General features: G+C 38.7%; 1 protein-coding gene across 27 annotated transcripts in view; it reads right to left on the bottom strand.

The window, feature by feature from the left end:
* The window catches only part of neb (nebulin), a 67,811-nt gene that overhangs the window by 10,270 nt on the left and 39,380 nt on the right, over positions 1-18,161 (bottom strand). For 14 of the 27 annotated variants that reach the window (XM_044215769.1, XM_044215779.1, XM_044215783.1 and 11 more), the window contains 35 exons: positions 17,677-17,784; positions 17,447-17,554; positions 17,215-17,319; positions 16,991-17,095; positions 16,787-16,885; positions 16,563-16,667; positions 16,226-16,330; positions 16,016-16,120; positions 15,647-15,751; positions 15,088-15,192; positions 14,848-14,952; positions 14,606-14,710; positions 14,256-14,360; positions 13,120-13,224; positions 11,782-11,883; positions 11,532-11,639; positions 11,320-11,424; positions 11,119-11,223; positions 10,920-11,024; positions 10,677-10,781; positions 10,445-10,555; positions 10,232-10,342; positions 9,966-10,067; positions 9,463-9,567; positions 8,924-9,013; positions 6,570-6,683; positions 5,638-5,742; positions 4,887-4,991; positions 4,291-4,395; positions 3,382-3,492; positions 2,478-2,588; positions 1,406-1,519; positions 1,150-1,254; positions 902-1,006; positions 366-470 (listed from right to left, as the gene is read on the bottom strand). In XM_044215769.1, coding sequence (XP_044071704.1) covers positions 366-470; positions 902-1,006; positions 1,150-1,254; positions 1,406-1,519; positions 2,478-2,588; positions 3,382-3,492; positions 4,291-4,395; positions 4,887-4,991; positions 5,638-5,742; positions 6,570-6,683; positions 8,924-9,013; positions 9,463-9,567; positions 9,966-10,067; positions 10,232-10,342; positions 10,445-10,555; positions 10,677-10,781; positions 10,920-11,024; positions 11,119-11,223; positions 11,320-11,424; positions 11,532-11,639; positions 11,782-11,883; positions 13,120-13,224; positions 14,256-14,360; positions 14,606-14,710; positions 14,848-14,952; positions 15,088-15,192; positions 15,647-15,751; positions 16,016-16,120; positions 16,226-16,330; positions 16,563-16,667; positions 16,787-16,885; positions 16,991-17,095; positions 17,215-17,319; positions 17,447-17,554; positions 17,677-17,784 — 3,699 coding nt within the window. Of the gene's footprint in view, positions 1-365; positions 471-901; positions 1,007-1,149; positions 1,255-1,405; positions 1,520-2,477; positions 2,589-3,381; positions 3,493-4,290; positions 4,396-4,886; positions 4,992-5,637; positions 5,743-6,569; positions 6,684-8,923; positions 9,014-9,462; positions 9,568-9,965; positions 10,068-10,231; positions 10,343-10,444; positions 10,556-10,676; positions 10,782-10,919; positions 11,025-11,118; positions 11,224-11,319; positions 11,425-11,531; positions 11,640-11,781; positions 11,884-13,119; positions 13,225-13,761; positions 13,864-14,255; positions 14,361-14,605; positions 14,711-14,847; positions 14,953-15,087; positions 15,193-15,646; positions 15,752-16,015; positions 16,121-16,225; positions 16,331-16,562; positions 16,668-16,786; positions 16,886-16,990; positions 17,096-17,214; positions 17,320-17,446; positions 17,555-17,676; positions 17,785-18,161 lie in introns of all 27 variants that reach the window. The other 13 variants (XM_044215793.1, XM_044215794.1, XM_044215796.1 and 10 more) reach the window with 10 other exon arrangements.

Raw genomic sequence — 18,161 nt, 5'->3', positions numbered from 1 at the left:
ATTGGGCACACATCAACAAAAACACACAGACACATAGATCAACATTTAAAGGGACACATTTTGTCTGGACACTTCCACAACAACATGGTACCGTGAAGTATTTAACAACACACAAGCTCTGCACTAACAAGTATAAATGTTACACTATAGATCAAATTGTCAAGGGTTAGTTGCATGAATTAAAAAGCTGCATGTTGTACAAGGTTAAAAAAAACATCTTTGTTTGGTCCAAAGAAATAAGGGCTGCATATCAGGGATTGTTAAAGATGAGGAAAGAGAGTTAAAAAAGAAAAAATCAAGAATTTTTAAAAAAAAATAATGTGTTATTAGAAAATATTAAGAAAAAAATATTATGGAGTAGATACCAAGCTGAAATTCTTTGTATTCTCTTTAACACGAAGCATTTCAGGAGTGTCCTTTACAGAAGACACTTTGCCCTTTATGTTTTTATGGTCAATCTGGTATTGAAGCTACAGGGAGAAAAACAAAAGTGCAGTTAAAATGTTTCATAATGATAAAGAGGTAAAATAAAAAAGAAGCAAACAGAAAGCCAGAAGAGAAACTACTTGTTCATTTGAACTAAGAAAATCTACCTTTCTGCTCAGGATTAGCTTGAAAGCTATTTTCATACTATACTGCTTTGAGTACAAAAACTGACACCAAATACTTAATTTACAACTGGATTTAATTAAATTAGGGAACACCATACAAAAATCATTCCACTAACAGTGCAAAAGTATAAAGTATTGAAGATAATACTTTACAGCAGACATGGAGACATACACAGAGCCACCAGACACCGGAAGAACCTCTGACTTCATACTTTAGGTCCTACAAACAGTCAAAGACATGCTGCTCTTGTAAGAACCAGCATAATTCATCATTTACATTTATTACTTACAGTGCTGAAGTTCTTCTGGTTCTCACGGACTCTCTGCATCTCCGGAGTGTCCAGGACTGGTACGTAGTGAGACATGGTCTTCTCAGCCTCCTCTTTGTACTTTTTCTGTTGGACAAAAACACAAACAGCAGGAATTTGAATTCAAATCCTTAAAAGAGACTTATACAGTATTTCAAGACTCCTCAGTTACTTGTTTTAGGAATTTTTTTTTGAAACTTTTTGAAGATTGGTTCAATTCGGTAATCTACCTGGCTGACAATGTTCCTCATCTGCTGAGCATGGATGATGTCTGGGGTGTCGATGACAGTTGTGTAGCTGGCCCTGTCCATCTCAGCGGTCTGCTTGTACTTAGTCTAAGAAATAGAAAACTATCAATCAGCACAGATTTTTGACCTTACTATGACTGCAACCAAAAGCACGGATACACCAGAACATTTATCATTTATATATTTCCCACCACGTCAGCTCAGAGCAAACAATATGAAAACACAACGTGATTCAGACCTGACTGAGGATGTCAGTAGCGTTCCTGGCCCTCATGAAGTCTGGGGTGTCTGTAGCCAAAGCCAACATTCCATGGCCCTTGATATCCTGCTCCAGCGACTTCTTGTACTCTCTCTGTAAATATTACAGGTGATAAAGTGCATCAAAGCACTATACTTGATAAAAGCAGACATGACTTACTCATTCATATGGGGAGGGGGGGCTGCAAAACCAAAACACCTAGGGGAATGGTGAATAAAGAGGCGTAGAAGAAATTAGTATTTTTCTTTTAAAGAACAACTATTGTAATTGGACAGCAGATTGTGTGTGAAACTCCACTCAAAAAAGTAGGAGTTAACAGTGTGTTAGGACAGTGTGTTAAAGCATAATTAGTCATTTTCAACAAACCTTTGTTTTCTCTTAATTTTCTATTTCAGTTTCTCAAAAAAATGTCAACAGCTTCATAGTGCTACGTCTATCGTGCACTCCAAAAATCAACCTCAAAAGCACCCAGAGCACATCTTGACAAAGAAATTAACTAATGGAGAATTATCTACAGTCATGCTTTTTGTACACAGCTTTGATGCAATCTTGACCACAGAATTAATCATTTTACTTGGTCCTTCTGTATTGCAGGTAGGCTGTGGCTGCCTATCTATATGTGCTGTAATCTAAACAAGTGAACTATAAACTAAAGTCAAAGAATAAAATCCTGAAAAAATACAATATAACATGTTTCATCAAAATATTTGAGTACATTTCAGGTTGATTTTTGGAATATTTATCAGACATAAAAGAAAGAAAGAAGTATAAAAGAAAATCACGGGAAAATCCAATAAAATGGAGGTGAAGGTCAGGTTATGCTTATGAGAACACTTTCTAGAAAAGAGAGAAAGGAGAGTGCTGGAAAATTAGTGATGTCATAAAGCAGGGACAAAAATAAGAATCAAACTCAGCAGTTGCTCTTTTAGTGTGATGATGAAGCTTAGTTAAGGGGACAGGATTCAGCAGATGGTGCACCAAGAGCAGGAGTGTGGGAAGGCACTCGGTTGAGAGTGTGATGCTGTTTCCATCACTTCTCAGTCAGTCGTACCTCACACAGGATATGAGTGGCATTCCTTGCTCTCAAAAGCTCCGGAGTTTCCTCCAGTAAAGTTAGCCCTTTACCCTTCACTCCCTCCTCTAGATCCCTCCTGTACTCTCTCTACAGGATGGAAAAAGAACAGAGAGACTACAGAGAAGGGCACACAGGCAGGCCAGGCCAAGGCATACAGACAGACAGTACAGTGGGCAAGCTCTGTTGCTTGCCCTTTGAGCTCAAAGTCACCAAGCCTCCCCAGAAAATAAGAAACTTAAGCAGGGACAGATTCAGCGTTTAGGTCTATTATACCATTATAAAACTGTGAAGATTGTTACAATCAGTCACATTTTCACAGAGAGAGTGGAGACGTTGGTGACTTTGGCAAGAATCCTGATAAAAGACTAGGAGAATCACATTTTATCAGATAGAGCGTGGAAACAAAAATACAGCAATAACAACAACAACAAAACATTTCAAGTCAGCATTTCATCTTAAAAACATTGCGGCATCATTCAAACAATTGCATGCATGCATGCATGCAGACTTTTTAACATAAAACTGTTGGTAGTCTCCTGATTGTGAAATTAGGAGTCCAAGATGTCAGTGGATACAGATATAAATCCAAACAAACAATACTAACTACTCTACTATAGGTCATGCAATGGATAGAGAGAAGGAGATGGATGAATGTTGCATTATTAATAGATTATAGCTGTGTAGTGAATCATGCAAACAAACTAAAATGTAACCGCATGGGTAGACCTATAAGAAGTCAAGAGAAGGAAACACTCGTGGGATTAAAAAAAAGTGGTGAAAAGAAAGAGGGACCGTGGTTGTGATGTAGTCTTAGTATGATTATAAAGAATGGGTGAGGTAAATAGGGGAGGTTGTCAGGTATAAATTATCCTTTAGTTACCTCACTGGCTATTTTGGTGGCGTGTCTGACATGTATCATGGCAGGAGTGACCTCCAAGCCTGAGAGGTTCTTGCCCCTCATGTGCTCCTCAAAGTCCTTCTTATAGTCTTTCTATTGCCCGCAAAGATAAGACATGGGACAGACAGAGTTCAGATAACCACATGCAAGCAGTGCTGGTTCACAATGCAGTTACCTCATCCCGGTTTGCACCATTCTCCTTATAATGAGACCCATTCCTGTATCTCCCGTCTTCAAATGTGAGTATTTGTGCATGTGTATGAGTGCATTTGTGAAGTGTAAGAGTGAGGAAGCAACTATAATGTTTGGAGTCTGGAGTTTGTCACGGGAATAATGATAATCAAAATAAATATGTTAACTGATTATAATTAAACACTGAAAAACATTACAAACGTACTTTACCTTTGCCATCCCAGCATCATGATTAAGCAGTCTGAACTTATAATATGCACAGAATTAGGGAACAACAATACGCAAGGTGTTGGGTAAGTTTAATTTCAACACATTTTACATTGCCTTCTCCCAGTGTTTTTTCTAAGCACAGCTAGTTAAGAGTAGAAAATGGTGAAGGACTAACAGTGGGAGGGACAATTTCCTTTGATTTGAATTGTCCAAAACAGTAATCAACAAATCACAAGATATTGTTACTAATAAGCACAGAAACACAAGTCTTGATCAACAAACTGGCATTAAAGGCACTGCAAAATGTTTTTCCAAGCAACAATACCTGGACATCCAACAAGTTGAAGCATATCAAAATATAACAAGAGGCATTATAATACAGGTTAATATATAGCAGAGAGAGAGAGAGAGAGAAGCTGGCAATGGAAAGTGTCTTGCATTTGTAGCCTAGCACATTTCAAACACAGAGGGGACAGACAGAGTATTCACCTGGCTCTGCATGTGCTGGGCCTCCTTGGCAGTCACATATGTTGGTGTCTCGAAGTCCAGCATGGCCTTGCCCTTCTCCTTCTCATACTTCTCCTTGTATTTCACCTGGAACAGCGCACACAAATGTTAAGTCAACTGTTTTCAACAGACAGTTTGATAAATATTATGCAGGTACATTATATACTGATTTCAATCAGATTTCATTTCAGTTCACTAGGAAAATCAAATAGAAAAACTGTAAGACGTGTTAGAGTTTGAGAAATTCTGTAAATAGTTTGAGAAATAATCTTAGTTCAGTTGCAGTTTTTTGTGACCCATTTGAAATCTTTTATTTATTTATTTTGAAAGGGACCATGTACATTATTAAATGTACATGTACATAGATGTTACCATTTGATGTATTGTACCAGTTAGCTTAAAGCTAATTTACCACCCAAAGGTGTGTTATGTTATACCCAACTTAAATAATTAACAAATGAATGCAACACCATCCTCCCTAAGTGCAGGAAATGACGATCTGAGATGCCAATATCGCATAAACACAGTGTTTTGGGTGGGTGGAGTACTTGTTGACCCCCAGAGTGTGTACCACTTACATTGCTCTGAAGTTCAGAGGCCTCCTTGAGATGGAGTTGTTCTGGTGTGTCAGGAATCATATGGTAGTGACCCTTACTCTCCTCAAATTTCTTCTTGTAGCAGTACTACGGGGGAATTCCCAGTCAAGTAAGACTCAGTACAGCAAACGAAAAAAAGATCGTCTGTCTGGAGGTTACTCCCATCCATTACATAGTGCAAAAAGCCTCATGTTTTATGACAGAAACAAAAATAGTAACATTATAACTGTGAAAATAGCTCTTAGCAATGCCAAAAAATATGACATGCTGACAAAACAATAAGTGAAAATTAAAAATGGTAGTTAAAAATTGTGGGGAAAATGATAAAGAATCAATGAAGCAGGGAGTTTTGTGTTAAGTGATCATTAATAAAAGACTAGATTTGTATGAACTACAGGAGGAAATAAATCAAAACTGAAGGGAGGAGTAGAGGTTATAGAAGGTGATAGTATGGGGAGTTCAAGGGTCAAAAGGTCAAGGGTGAGAAGGGTAAGGATCACTACCAGATGAGGTCACAGAATAATGGATGTTTGGATGATGGAGTTTAGTGCATAAATCCATGAGATGGTCAATAATCTGTAGCATGTTGATTGTTACTGTGATACGTGGGCTGACGGAAACACTGAGTTCAGACACATTTCAATGAACCACAGAGGGTGCACTGAAAGGGAACTGACTCTCAGCAGCTTCCAGGGTGGGAATGTGAGAGGGTTAAAGGCTGATGATGTCTTACGCTGCTGGACAGTTTGCTGGTGCTCAGGTTGTGCTGCATGGACAGAGACTCAGCCATGTCAGTCACAGGCTTGTGGATCTTCTTCAGGTCACCCTTGTACTTAACCTGCAGGTGGTGTTAGCAGACACACTCGTAATTACAAATGAACATATCTCACAGTGGGTGATCTTTGTAACTGATATCTGGTAATTTCGGAAATTTATTTGGAAATAAATTATTGCTACTTGATAAAGGCTTAGTTGGTTTTAGTTTTAAAGGGTTTATTAAGTTTGTGAGGAACTGTTGTATTTTTATTTTATTTTATTACATACATAAACAATGTGACCCATTTTATAAACAAACTAAACAAAACTAAATAACTACAGAAAGAAATTAATAATGGAACCATCAATAAATGGTTAGATCAAGTGAGTCAGACTGAATGGTTTTGGAGGAATTACTTTTAATATTTTTTTATACTAACTCAGTGTGAGACAAAGCTGCATGCATTTTGAAGGTGCTTTATGCTGAATAGTAAGATTAGCCTTGTCTAGCTTACTTTAGGGATCCATAGAAAGCTATGTTAATCCATTTTTTATTAAACAGAACAGTATAGAGGTAGACAGGAAACAAGAGAAGAGAGAGAGGGGTATGCCATTATTACAGGTCCGTGGACATTGCAGTTATGTGGTATGCCCCTTAATCAACAGGACGCCCCAAGCTATGTTACTCTTACTATTCAACAAACCTTCATCTACATGCAGAGACATTAAAAGGCATCTATTAATTTGTCTCACTGTGGTTAAGTAGGAAAAAGTCTCCAAACAGCACACCATATCTTATCTGTGTAATAATATTATCTGTGTAGCCTAATCTCTGTCTTGAAAGGTGGTTGACAGAATGAGGCCGTCTTTGTTGTTAAAAGGAATGATGCCGGTTTTGTGAGCACCTACCTCACTAGCCAGCACACTGGCATCCTTCAAAGTCTGGTAAATCTTACTCTCCTTCAGGTCATATTGTGGTTTCTTTCCTTTCATCTCCTTGTCAAACTTCTCCTTGTACTTCACCTATTGGGGTGGGATATATATGATAGTTAGCGTAAGTGGTAACTGTTGGGGAAACGATAACCAGTGGAAGATTTACAGACTCCATCCCACTGGAAACATTTAAAAGGACAACATAATGCTTTTTCTATAGTGTATAAAAAGGGATGAGTAACTGATTTTTTAAAGATAGTTTTGTGTAAATGCTTTGGACATGTTGTGTACTGCTTCTCAATATTAACACTCAACTTTAGTTTGTATCCCTTGTTATACAAGAACAACTGTAGTTAAACTATGTGTCCTCTAAAAGTTTTTTTTTTTACATGCATCAATTAATTTCCCCTTTTCATTCAGCAATCATAGTGCTAATTAGTCTTAGAGGGCAAGAAGGTCTCTGTGGGTGTGTTCACATCTCCAGTTTGATTCAGGCTTGAGAAGAAAATCCTCCATCCTTTTGTATTGTATACCTAGTTTTTAAACAGGTCATTCGGTCTTATCACAAACAACTCCAGACATGTAAAAATGAAGAGTTACGGAGAGATTACTGTCATCCTGCATTTTTACATTATCAGTGCGGTTTGGATGCAGCAGGCTAATTTTACAATGTTTATTTCAGAGTTTATTCTGGCCAGGACACTCCTGTAAAAGAGATTTTTAATCTCAGCGAGGCCCTTACTTGACAAATAAAGTTACATATAAGTGCACTCTTTATCTTTAGAGAGCAAACATTATCTGTTATGAGCACATCATCTGTTATGAAAAACCAAAAAAAGGCAGTATCATAAAACAGATCAGGTACATTTTTTGTACTTAAGCATTTTAATTAATTTTACACAATCCTGCGTTGGGCTACATTTCTTTCTAAATGCAAACCAACTGCACCAGAGTTTGCTTTGAAGTTTTTTGGGTTTATGCTGCCGTTTGCCTGGCAGCATTCACAGCTAGTGTAACAAACCACATTAATAAAGCAATCACATTAGGGTTCTTCTCAATCAAACCAAACAGGTCAGCTGTGGACACGCCCTAAGACCTAATGTCTTGCATCCAGATGTATCCAGTTTTATCCAGCCTGGATTCAGCTGAGGTGGATTGCAGTTTGCACTTGACATTAGAATGCATCTCAAATTAATCGCAAGTGACAATTTGTGACTCCTACTCGATGTCATGTGTTGGAAACTGCTGCTAAACTGAGATTGTTGTTGCTATTTTGTTCCGGACCTTGTTAAGAAACTTTGAAATACTTTGGAGCTGTTAAAGTTAAAGTTGACTAGATGGATCTTCAGTGCACATTTATGTTAACACAACACTATGTGATAACATTTTATGATGACTAGTGTCTGAGTCTTGAGTGATCTAATCCCGTCTAATCTAATCTCCGTTCTTTATGTATTTTAGGTGCATTTACACCTGTGTTTAAACCTACAAGCCTCTGATCTGACCACCCAAGATGCATTGTAGTGCGAAGTGTGAACAGAGCCTTATACAGTGACCTGTGACCCACATAAACAGAACATGGACTTCATATATAATAAAGTATATATGGAAGAGGTAGGGCAGTATGATTGTTGTCGTGTTTCAGAGGGAGTTTGGATTGTTCTGTCAATCTGCAGATCAATCAGCTTTAGAGAGAAGGTGAGACAAAGCAATATCCTTAAACAGTGTCTTAGAAAAAACATGTGTAAATCCAGCAGTAATAATGAATTAATCTGCACTGTTAACACATTTGTAAACTTGTACCAACATTTATGAAAGCCTATACTGCCCTCTAGTATTCAGATCAAAAAGGAAGAAACTCAGCATAGTTGACTGCTGGATATACACTTCAAGCTTGTTCATTTTTGAAAAATCCTTCCATTTTAAAATTCAGTGACTCATGAGAACAGTGGGAAAATTCTAAAAATGTTATACAAAAATAAATACAAAAGATTCATTGACATACAGTATTGGCACTAGTGCAACAAATGCAGTAATGCAACACTTGTCTATGCTTAGCAATGAGCCACAGCTTGTCAGGCAAACAAAAGAGCAGAGGGTGCACACAATGTTAAACTGCACAGGTTTGCAAGCCAAATCGAAATAATAACTTTGTAAGATTTGATAATCAAATTCTTTTTATAAAAGTTCCCTATGGCTTAAGGCTCAGTGAACCTTGTAGAAAAATCTGAAATCAACGAACCAGTCAGTCAATAGGTCGATAAGAATAGAACATATAGACAAAGGAGACAGACAGCAGCCCCTCGGTTTCAGGGCATGAACCTCCTTACATCACTAGTCACGGCACTCATTTTCTTAATGTGGCGCATCTGGGGGGTATCATAGGAAGCTGCTCCATGGAGGGAGGGCTTGGCCTCCACCTACAAAGCGCAGTGAGATGGAAGGATGAGAACACACAGACTAGGACATTATGGAAGGAGAGAGGAGAGGAAGATATGAGGAATAAGGAGAGTAAAGTGTAGAAGGATGGAGGAAGAGGAGCAGTGAAGGTTTAAGGATGGGTATGGGACATGCACAATGATATGAGCAGTTGTAAATCTACTTTCATGGAGTCACAATGACAGATTAAGGCAAGTATTATAATGCAGGATGGCAGTGGAAGCGCTATGGAAGAGCTGTCAGTTCTATCGTTAGGTCTACAGGACTGCTGCTAAGCATCTACCACGGTAATACTAGTCTGCAAATATTAGCTTATGGAAGCTGATCTGACAATGACAGACATCTGACCTTTGCTGGTGTAAAATGGCTTCCACTGACTGATTCCAGCCATCTTGTATGTAAAATAAATGGTTGATTTGGTTTGGTGTACCTGGCTGGTCAGCTTGGACACCTCAGTGGCCAGAGTGATGTCTGGGCGGTGGGCCAGAGAACCTCCACGGCTGGCCTCCTGACGGGCCTTGTCACGGTAGCCAATCTGATAGAGACATGACCAAACAAGAATCAGTGGACCATGTACAAACTACAGTGCTGGGCTGTAGGGCTTAGATTGGAAATTATTGTTGTTTTTCAGCCAAACAGTGTTGATGGTACAGCAATTTTTCCTTTTTACTATACTGTGTTTTTGAGGGACCATGCCAATGCGACCTATTTGCACTACTTCTTCTTTGTCGTTCTTCTCATTAAAAGTTCTAATAACTTGCATTGAGCAGTTGAGCAGTGGGACATATTTATCTGTGAGTCTAGATCTTTTAATGGCTAAGTGTGGGAGAGAAAATCAGGCTTGTGCACACTAAGATACTGCATATTTCTGCCTTTGCATGTACAGGTTTTATTCTTTAATCTACGAGTTTTATGCATGTACTTGCTGATTACCTCACTGATAAGTTTGGCAGCATGGGTAGCCTTCTTTATATCAGGACGGTCGACTACACTAGTGTAGTGTAGGTTGGCTTTGGCATCCTTCTTGTAAGAAATCTGTGGGGTTGGGCAGAAGAGCAGACAGAATACAATATGTGGCAAAAACTGACAAGCACATCAAAAGAGAAATTCGAGAGGCTACAATCCCCCAACGTGGAGATTGTATGCTGAAAACAAAATCAATACAATGTTATTTTAGCACAGCTGTGGAGATGACTCACGCTGCTCTGATTCTTGGCCACTGACATGGCATGCTGAACATCAGGTGGAACAATCATGTTGTTATACACTGACTTGCCCTTTTCCTTCTCAAACTTTGCTTTGTACACATTCTGTAAAGAGAGAAAGAAATGTCAAGGCCAGCCGCACAAATATAGTCCAGGATTACGAGATGGCTGAGCTCATTTTGTAAAATAAATGTGAGACAGTTGTACCCTGCTGACAAGCTTGTTGATCTCTTTGCTGTGGACAGTGTCACGAGTCTCGGACAGGGTAGTGAATGAGCCAGACTGCATGTTCTTCTTACTGGCCTCCTTGTATTTGCTCTGAGGATGAAAATTAAGAACTTGTTTTGTTAAAGTCATAAAAAACGCTATTTAGTGTAATATGTCTTCTTAACCTGTACAAAATTGTAGAACAAATGGTTGACTTTTTATTGAAACATACCTCTGATGCCAGAGTGCGCACAGCCTTGGCATGGAGGATTTGAGGAGTGTCCAGGACCGGCACGTAATGGCCCTTTGCCTTTTCATACTTCTCTTTGTACTTTACCTGGAGGTCAGCAATGAGTAAAGTTTTAGTTTGTTAAACATGCAATGCCAAAGTAGTCTTGTTGTTTGAAATGACTAAAGATCCTTTAGTAAGTTCATTTCATCATAGAGATGGTAATAAAGACGTGAAAAAACTTACAGTGCTGGCCAAATCGGCATTTCTCATAGCCAGGAGGGTGAACTTGTCATCAACCACAGGTATCACACAGCCCTTCATTATCTCTTTGTCATACTTGTACTCAACCTGTGGGTGAAACAATGGGAGCAATATTAGAGCAACACTCTTGGATGTTGTTAAAAATAAAAATAAAAATCACACATAAAGATGTAGCACTCACATCACTCTGTTGCAAGGAATTCTTGGCAGCATTGACAAAGTCAGGTCTGTCTGCTGTCCAGATCCACTTGTTCTTGGTGGCTTCATATTTCTTCTTGTAGTCAAGCTAAAAACGGAAAAAAATGTAGGTATGTCCAGTTAAATTTTAATCAATAATGAATAGAAAGTTATATTTTTTGATACCGTCACTAAAGACACTTACATTGCTGATGTTCTTGTAGGCCTCCTTGGCAGCACGAATCTCATGGGCCTCAGGGTCCATGTTGATCTGGGCTTTGCTCTTCTCATACACTTCTCTGTACTTCAGCTGCAAAATGCATAAAAAACACACCATCAAACACAAAAATGTATTTCATATTTTGGCTTCCTATGCCAAAAAGTGTTAAAAGTGCATTCAGTCTGAGTGGAACTTACATTACTGGTGATGTCCTTGACCCTCTTCATGTGCTGTTGGTGTGGAGTGTCATAAGGCAAGGTGTATCCCTTGGCCTTGGTCTTGTTGTACTCCATCTTGTAGATGATCTAAGGAATAATCATCATCACATAGTCAGGAGCAATTCAAAAGACACCAAAACATAAAGAAATCATTAAGCACTTTTTGACTGTTAAACACTTAAAACATTCAACCCACTGAACAAAAAACAAAACAAAATCAAAAACTTACATCGCCGATTTTCTTGCTGCGTCTGTGGGCCTCATACTCAGGAGTCTCCAGAACGGAGGTGAACTTGTCCTTGGCACGTTCATACTGCTCCCTGTACCTCCACTGATGGAGGATGATAACGTGTGGACACAAGAAAGTTAGTGTCACTAATAATCAATTTGTTGCTGTAATTATTTGCTTTTATTCATGTGTATTCTGACAACTTGTCTTGCTTCTAATTTATGCAGCTAAAGTAAAGACAAAAGCTGTCCAAGAAAAGGGGTCAATGAATTCTTGAAAAGAGACGCTGGAGTACTCTTGTAAAATTGTTCAGACAATTTAAGTAAGAGAGACAGTGATGGACAAGAAGTCACATTTGAGCATCAAATGGTGTCCTCTTTAGAATCAATTCAGATGATCATTTGACTTTAAGCAATCACTTTCTTTTATTACATAATAAGGTAAGGTGTAAAAACAATAATTTTATTATTTTGATTATTTTGTTTATCATTTACTGCTCTTGTTTTTCTTGGACAGTTCTCTAACAGTATAAGAGCAAAGTCAGAAACAGTTGACTAACAGTTGACTGTATTCTGTAACCTTTCACTGACTAAAAATAATACAGTATGTCTAATGAGTGAAGTGGTGCCATGCCAAGTATATAAAAACATGCTTTATGAAACATGCACAAACATAGCTTTTTCCAGGTGAAAATGAAGATGAGGACATGTGTTACCACTATTCAGTTATGTAAGTCTGCAGTGCCCACGTAGTTCATGGTGACCAGCAGTCCATCTGATATTATTGCTCACTGAATCTGAGGCTAATATATAGAGTGGCTTCAATAAGGAAGAGGTCTACTTAAGAGAAGACAGTGAAAGTCAAGTAACTAAAACATTTCTCACTTTGTCATTTTAGTAGTATCAAAAAAAGACATTGTGGCTCCCACTTATCTATATACAAAAACATATGGGAAGAAAACTGTCACACATATTTCTGACTGTATTCTGTTGGGCAACTACTGCACTGCATTGTAAGATGAGTTAACGGTTCAGTAATCAATGAGGGATGAAGAGAAGTGAATAGGTGATGGAGGGATTAGAGCATGAAAGCGATGATGGAATGTGCGGAGGTTAAAACCCCTTTAGGAGTTAAAGTTGGTTGAATGGAGGGAATTAGTTTCTACAGGGATGAGTATTTGATGTGATAAGACCTTGTCCAGAAACAGCAGGGAGGAACAAAGTCCCCTGGTGACTTTCATCTGTGACTGTAAGTCTTAAAACTACACAGGGTTTATTTTCTGCTTGTTTGTGGACAGGGATCAGAGTTACCATGGTTCACCGCTCTGTGGCTGTTTACCTTACTGCTCATAGTGGACTGGTAAAGGGCTGTGAGGATGTCAGGGCGGAGTAGCTCATTGCAGCCACTCTTTAGAAGATCCTTTGCTCTGGATTTATACAATGCCTGTCCACACACACACACAACGACATACACACACAGCATGCCATAGTTGAGGACACTTGAAAAGCAGCCGAAACACTGGGAGGACGTACTCCAGAGGTCCAAGTGTGAGCTGTTTGTTCTCATCTGTACCTTCAGAGTGACAGAATTCATCATCTTCAATAGTGCTACTTTTGATAATGGCTTGTTTAGACATAGTCATGATTTAATAAGCATACTTTAATCATCTGTAAATGAGTGATTAAACTGTCTCTCTGATGGCACAAATAGAGAAAAGTCCTGCTCACTCAAGATAGCGTTCCAGCTGCTATTTGAGTGGCACTGTTTACAATAACCTGTGTGGGACGGAAAGAAAGAGAGAGAACGAGCAGAGACAGGGAGAGAAATTTATCGTGTTGGAAGGACTATCATAGCCATGCGACGACGACCACCGGCAGGTGACGCAGACACTCATGCACCAGTGTCAGAGGTCTGGAGGACCGGACTGGAGGTAGCAGCGGAGGAGGTAGGCCAGTCGTACAACACAGCCAGGGAGTTTACCTGGCTCATCTTCCTGTTTTCCCTGGCCAGTTGGTATCTAGGATCATCTGTAGTTATGGTGAACCTATCCTTCGTCTTCTCATAATTAGCTCTGTAGGCCCTCTGCTCAGAATGTCAGAAGGTAGTTAAAGAGAAATGTCCAGAAAACAATCTGCACTGTCAAGTGATGAGACTTTTCCAGGGGACAAAGGACGGTTAAAACAAGTTGATATGAACAAAATAAGAACAATGGACACATTTTAAACACCTGGTATTATGGTTACACAGAAAAAGAGCAGGTCATAAATATTATAGGCAATAATCTCTTTTACCTCCAAAGTGAGAGTCCCATAGAGATGCGCAGAGACAGAGAAATGTAATTAATGATTAAAGTGTCTATTTTACAAATGGGTTCAACAAACTAATTATAATAATGTTTTTGCTACAGAAATCATTTTTTTATTTACTGTACACTGTAAATACACTGTATTGGGTTAAAGAATGAAGCAACTCACATCGTTGATGAGAAAGGAGGCATTCTTGGCAGCCTGGAAGAACGGAGTGTCGCAGGTATACTTGAAGTTGCCTCTGTTCTTCTCAGAGGAGGCTTTGTACAGCCTCTGTTACCAAGAAATGAAACTGTTATTAGGAACATGCAGAAAAATATAACACTCAATTAAAGATCCCTTCAACTACAATAAAAAGAATACTTGTAATATGAATTTGAAGTTTTGAAATATGAAGACATCATGAGTAGTATATGGTATTATAGTATGAAATAAACAAACAAGCATTTTTCCAACAAGATATCAAATTATTGACATTACAAATGGTGAACTAAATATGAACTAAATAGATCCTTCACCTCACTGTACAGCGTCTTGTTCCTCTCAGCCTGCATCAGTTCAGGTGTGTCCCACACAAAGCAGCCAATACCCTTCAGCCATTCCAGGTCCTCCTTGTATTTGACCTAAAGGGGGACATAAAAAGGGATTTACTTAAAGTATTACATAGTATGTCAATGATACTATACGCCCTTCTACCTACTGTGGGTAAATGTTTTAACACGGGGTGCATAATTTTGGTCTGCAAATCAACAGTACTCACGCTGCTGATGTTATCACTGGCAATTTTGCTGAAGAAGAACTCAGGACGGTCGGGGATGGACTTCCATGTACCCAGAGAGTTGATGTACTTCTCCCTGTATTTAACCTGAGGTAGACAGATTGAGAAGATTGATGAAAGATCTCAAATCAAAATGATCTTAAAAGTTTTGTCAACATTGTCTAAATATATATATAAATATATTCATAACAAATAATCAACCAGCTAATTTCAATTGCTGACCTCACTGATGTCATCAGTGACTCTGCGGTGGTAGGTGATGTCCAGAGCATCCTTGACTGTGTGGTAGTGGCCCTTGGAGAGCTCAAAGGTCTCTTTGTAACGCAGCTGAAGACATGAAGAACAAAATGTATCACGTGTTAATCAAACACAAATACATATAGTGGTGTTTATAGCACCTCTTCTATATCAGTCATTATTATTCAACGGTAAATGCCACATTTTTGCACTGATTTGTGCATATAGTATTTTGTGGTACAGTTGAAAGTTTATGAAACAATATTTAGATTTATCTTAGGCGACAAAAAAATCTCAATTAGCTAATGAAATTCTTGGCTTAATTGGTAGCTTCTTCAGGTGGAGTAAAACAGGTTTAATTGCAGGTTTTATAGACTACTGCTCTGAAATCAGCTGAGCAACACTGACCAGTTAATATCTATATGATATATAACGGCATTATATATCTTTTACTGCTAAATGGAAGGTTGAGCTGAAGAACTAGAGGGAAATAAATTATTAAAAATGAAAAAAATCCCTGGTTCATGGCACTGAGTATGCTCACATCGCTGGACTGGAGGTAGGATTTCTTGGCACGGATCAGGAGAGGTGTATCAGCAATGGCAGTGTATCTGTGCTTCATCTTCTCATACTGTTCTTTGTATTTGTTCTAAGGGAAGAAATAGAAAAGAGAGTTAGATCATTCTTGTTACATAATTTTGATTACTGAGCTCACTGAGAACATTTGCAGTAATTCCTATTCTGTAGCAGTAAGCCAGCTACAAAATATAACCGAATAAAAGAACAAACACTATTGAGATATTCTCATTTAAATTCTACGTGAGGGGTTATGAAGGTACGATAGCCCACTGATAAAGAGAGAAAAGGAATGCCATGCCAAAATAAAAAAGAAATGAGGAAGGCGAAGACTTACATCACTGTAGACCACTTTCATTTTTCTAGCATGGCCCATGTTTGGAGTTTCAGATTCTGGAGTGAAATGAGCTCTCTCCCTAGCAGCCAAATCTGTGTACTGGTACTGTAGAGAAGCAGACAAAATAATGATTAGATTATCAGGAAATGAAAATAAATCTGTGTAAAACAATACTGATACTAATATCTGTGATGGCAAATATGAACTTGCTTTGTTAGTCAGCTGCTGGGCCCATTTGGCTCTACTGATGTCCACGGAGTCCAGAGTGGTGGTGACCTTAGCCATTTCCTCCTTGCTATGGGCTTTGTAGATCAGCTGAAAATAGAGGAGTAAAAAAGTGAAGTCAAAAGCTCAATCAAATCTATCGCAATATTTATATACAGTATACAGAATACAAACATTTTTCTCAAAACATAAACCATGGGAGACACTGCACACTATTTAAAAGCTACTTAACTGCCAAGGCATTTACTTTTGTTTGGTGACCTGACAATTCAACAACTATTCCTATAATGTGATAAAGTGTGTTTGGGGGAAAACGACTCACGTTGCTCATGTGGGTCTTTAGCTCAGTCACACGCTTATACTCTGGTGTGTCCAGGACCACGGAGAAGTTGGCAAGGTTCTTCTTAGCCTCCACTGGATAGCTCACCTATAAAAGTGAAAAACAAGCCACACAAATGATCGTGATGCCACTGCAGAAGTTGATTATGAAATGAAAATCAATGATAGTGATATATAGGAATATTCCATCCAAAAGGAAACACGTACTTTGAATTTGGTGATGTTGCGGACGTGGACCATCTCTGGGGTGTCATACAAGAAGCAGCCAAGGCCTCTCAGCCACATCAGATCCTCTTTGTATTTTAGCTAAAAACACAAAATGATTTTAACCAACATTTTCAAAAAAAAAAAAAAAAAAGTAAGTTAATTTTGTTAAAATCGGTGTCAAACTTATGTCTCTTTTCCTCCTACCTCACTGGTGATCTCATTGACATGGTGGCAGTGCATCATCTGGGGCGTCATGGGCATAGAGATCAGCTGGCCTCTGCTGTTGTAGTATTTCTCTTTGTACCACAACTAGAATGAGAAGGGAACAAAAACGTTGCATGAATAGAACATACTATTCAACTCCATCAAGCAACAGGAATAAAAATAGGCACATGAATGACATAAATTGTGTGAAAATGGTTCCATACATCACTGAGGTGTTCCTGGTTCATCTTGACTTGTCTGATATCAGGGGTGTCGTAGGTTGTGTGGATCTTGTCCTTTAGCTTGTGGTACTCCTCCCGATACAGACGCTGGGGAAGGGAAGAACGTAACATATGAGATTTATTTATCCAGTAAAAGTGTCACAAGATAGTAATGCAAATCTCCATCAACACTAATGTGTCTGGTGTCAACAATGGCAGAAGTGTGTTATCTTACGTTGTTGGTGATCTTGTTAGCCTTCCTTGCATTGACAAAGTTGACACCTTCTGGATGAAGAGTGTAGGCCTTAGCCTTCATCATCTCATAGGCCTCCTTGTACTTCACCTACCCAAATAAAAAAACAAAAGTATATGATTCAGTAACATCAAAACGACATTAGCAAAAAGTTTTAATTACTGTCAAAAGAACGGGATAACTGGATGATTCAAGACAGTGACAGTACTTACATTGCTGGTAACAACGCTGTTCTTCTTAGCCTGCTTGATGAGTGGGGTGTCGTGGGGCAGGGAGTAACCAGTGGGCATAAAGTTCTTGTTGGCCTCCTTGTACCAGTTCTGAGAGAGGCCAAGATAACATGGTGAGACGGGATGCATTTTAGCTTGAAAAACACATACACCAATAGCTACACAGAAATACACACAGTGACTGAACAAAATTAGGTAAAAAAACCCCAAAGGTAAACTCTTAAAAGGAAACATTTGTTTTTTATTTCATTTATATTTGCAGACATTTGTCTGCTTTTTCACCCAATTTGGAATACCCATATTTCTTATGGACTTGCAGTGTTGCAGTCCTTATCACTGCTAATGCCTGTGCAGAGTGTAGACAGCCATGTTTTATTTACTTTCTGCCATTTCTCAGTGTGAAATGTATGCACTACACTGTAGGGTCAGCACAAATTCCCACAAGGAAATGAAAAATGTAGTGTAGA

The sequence above is a fragment of the Siniperca chuatsi genome, linkage group LG12, assembly GCF_020085105.1.
Source record: "Siniperca chuatsi isolate FFG_IHB_CAS linkage group LG12, ASM2008510v1, whole genome shotgun sequence".
NCBI lineage: Eukaryota > Metazoa > Chordata > Actinopteri > Centrarchiformes > Sinipercidae > Siniperca > Siniperca chuatsi.
The sequence above is the reverse complement of the archived record's forward strand: the minus strand, read 5'-3'. Positions and strand labels throughout refer to the sequence as shown.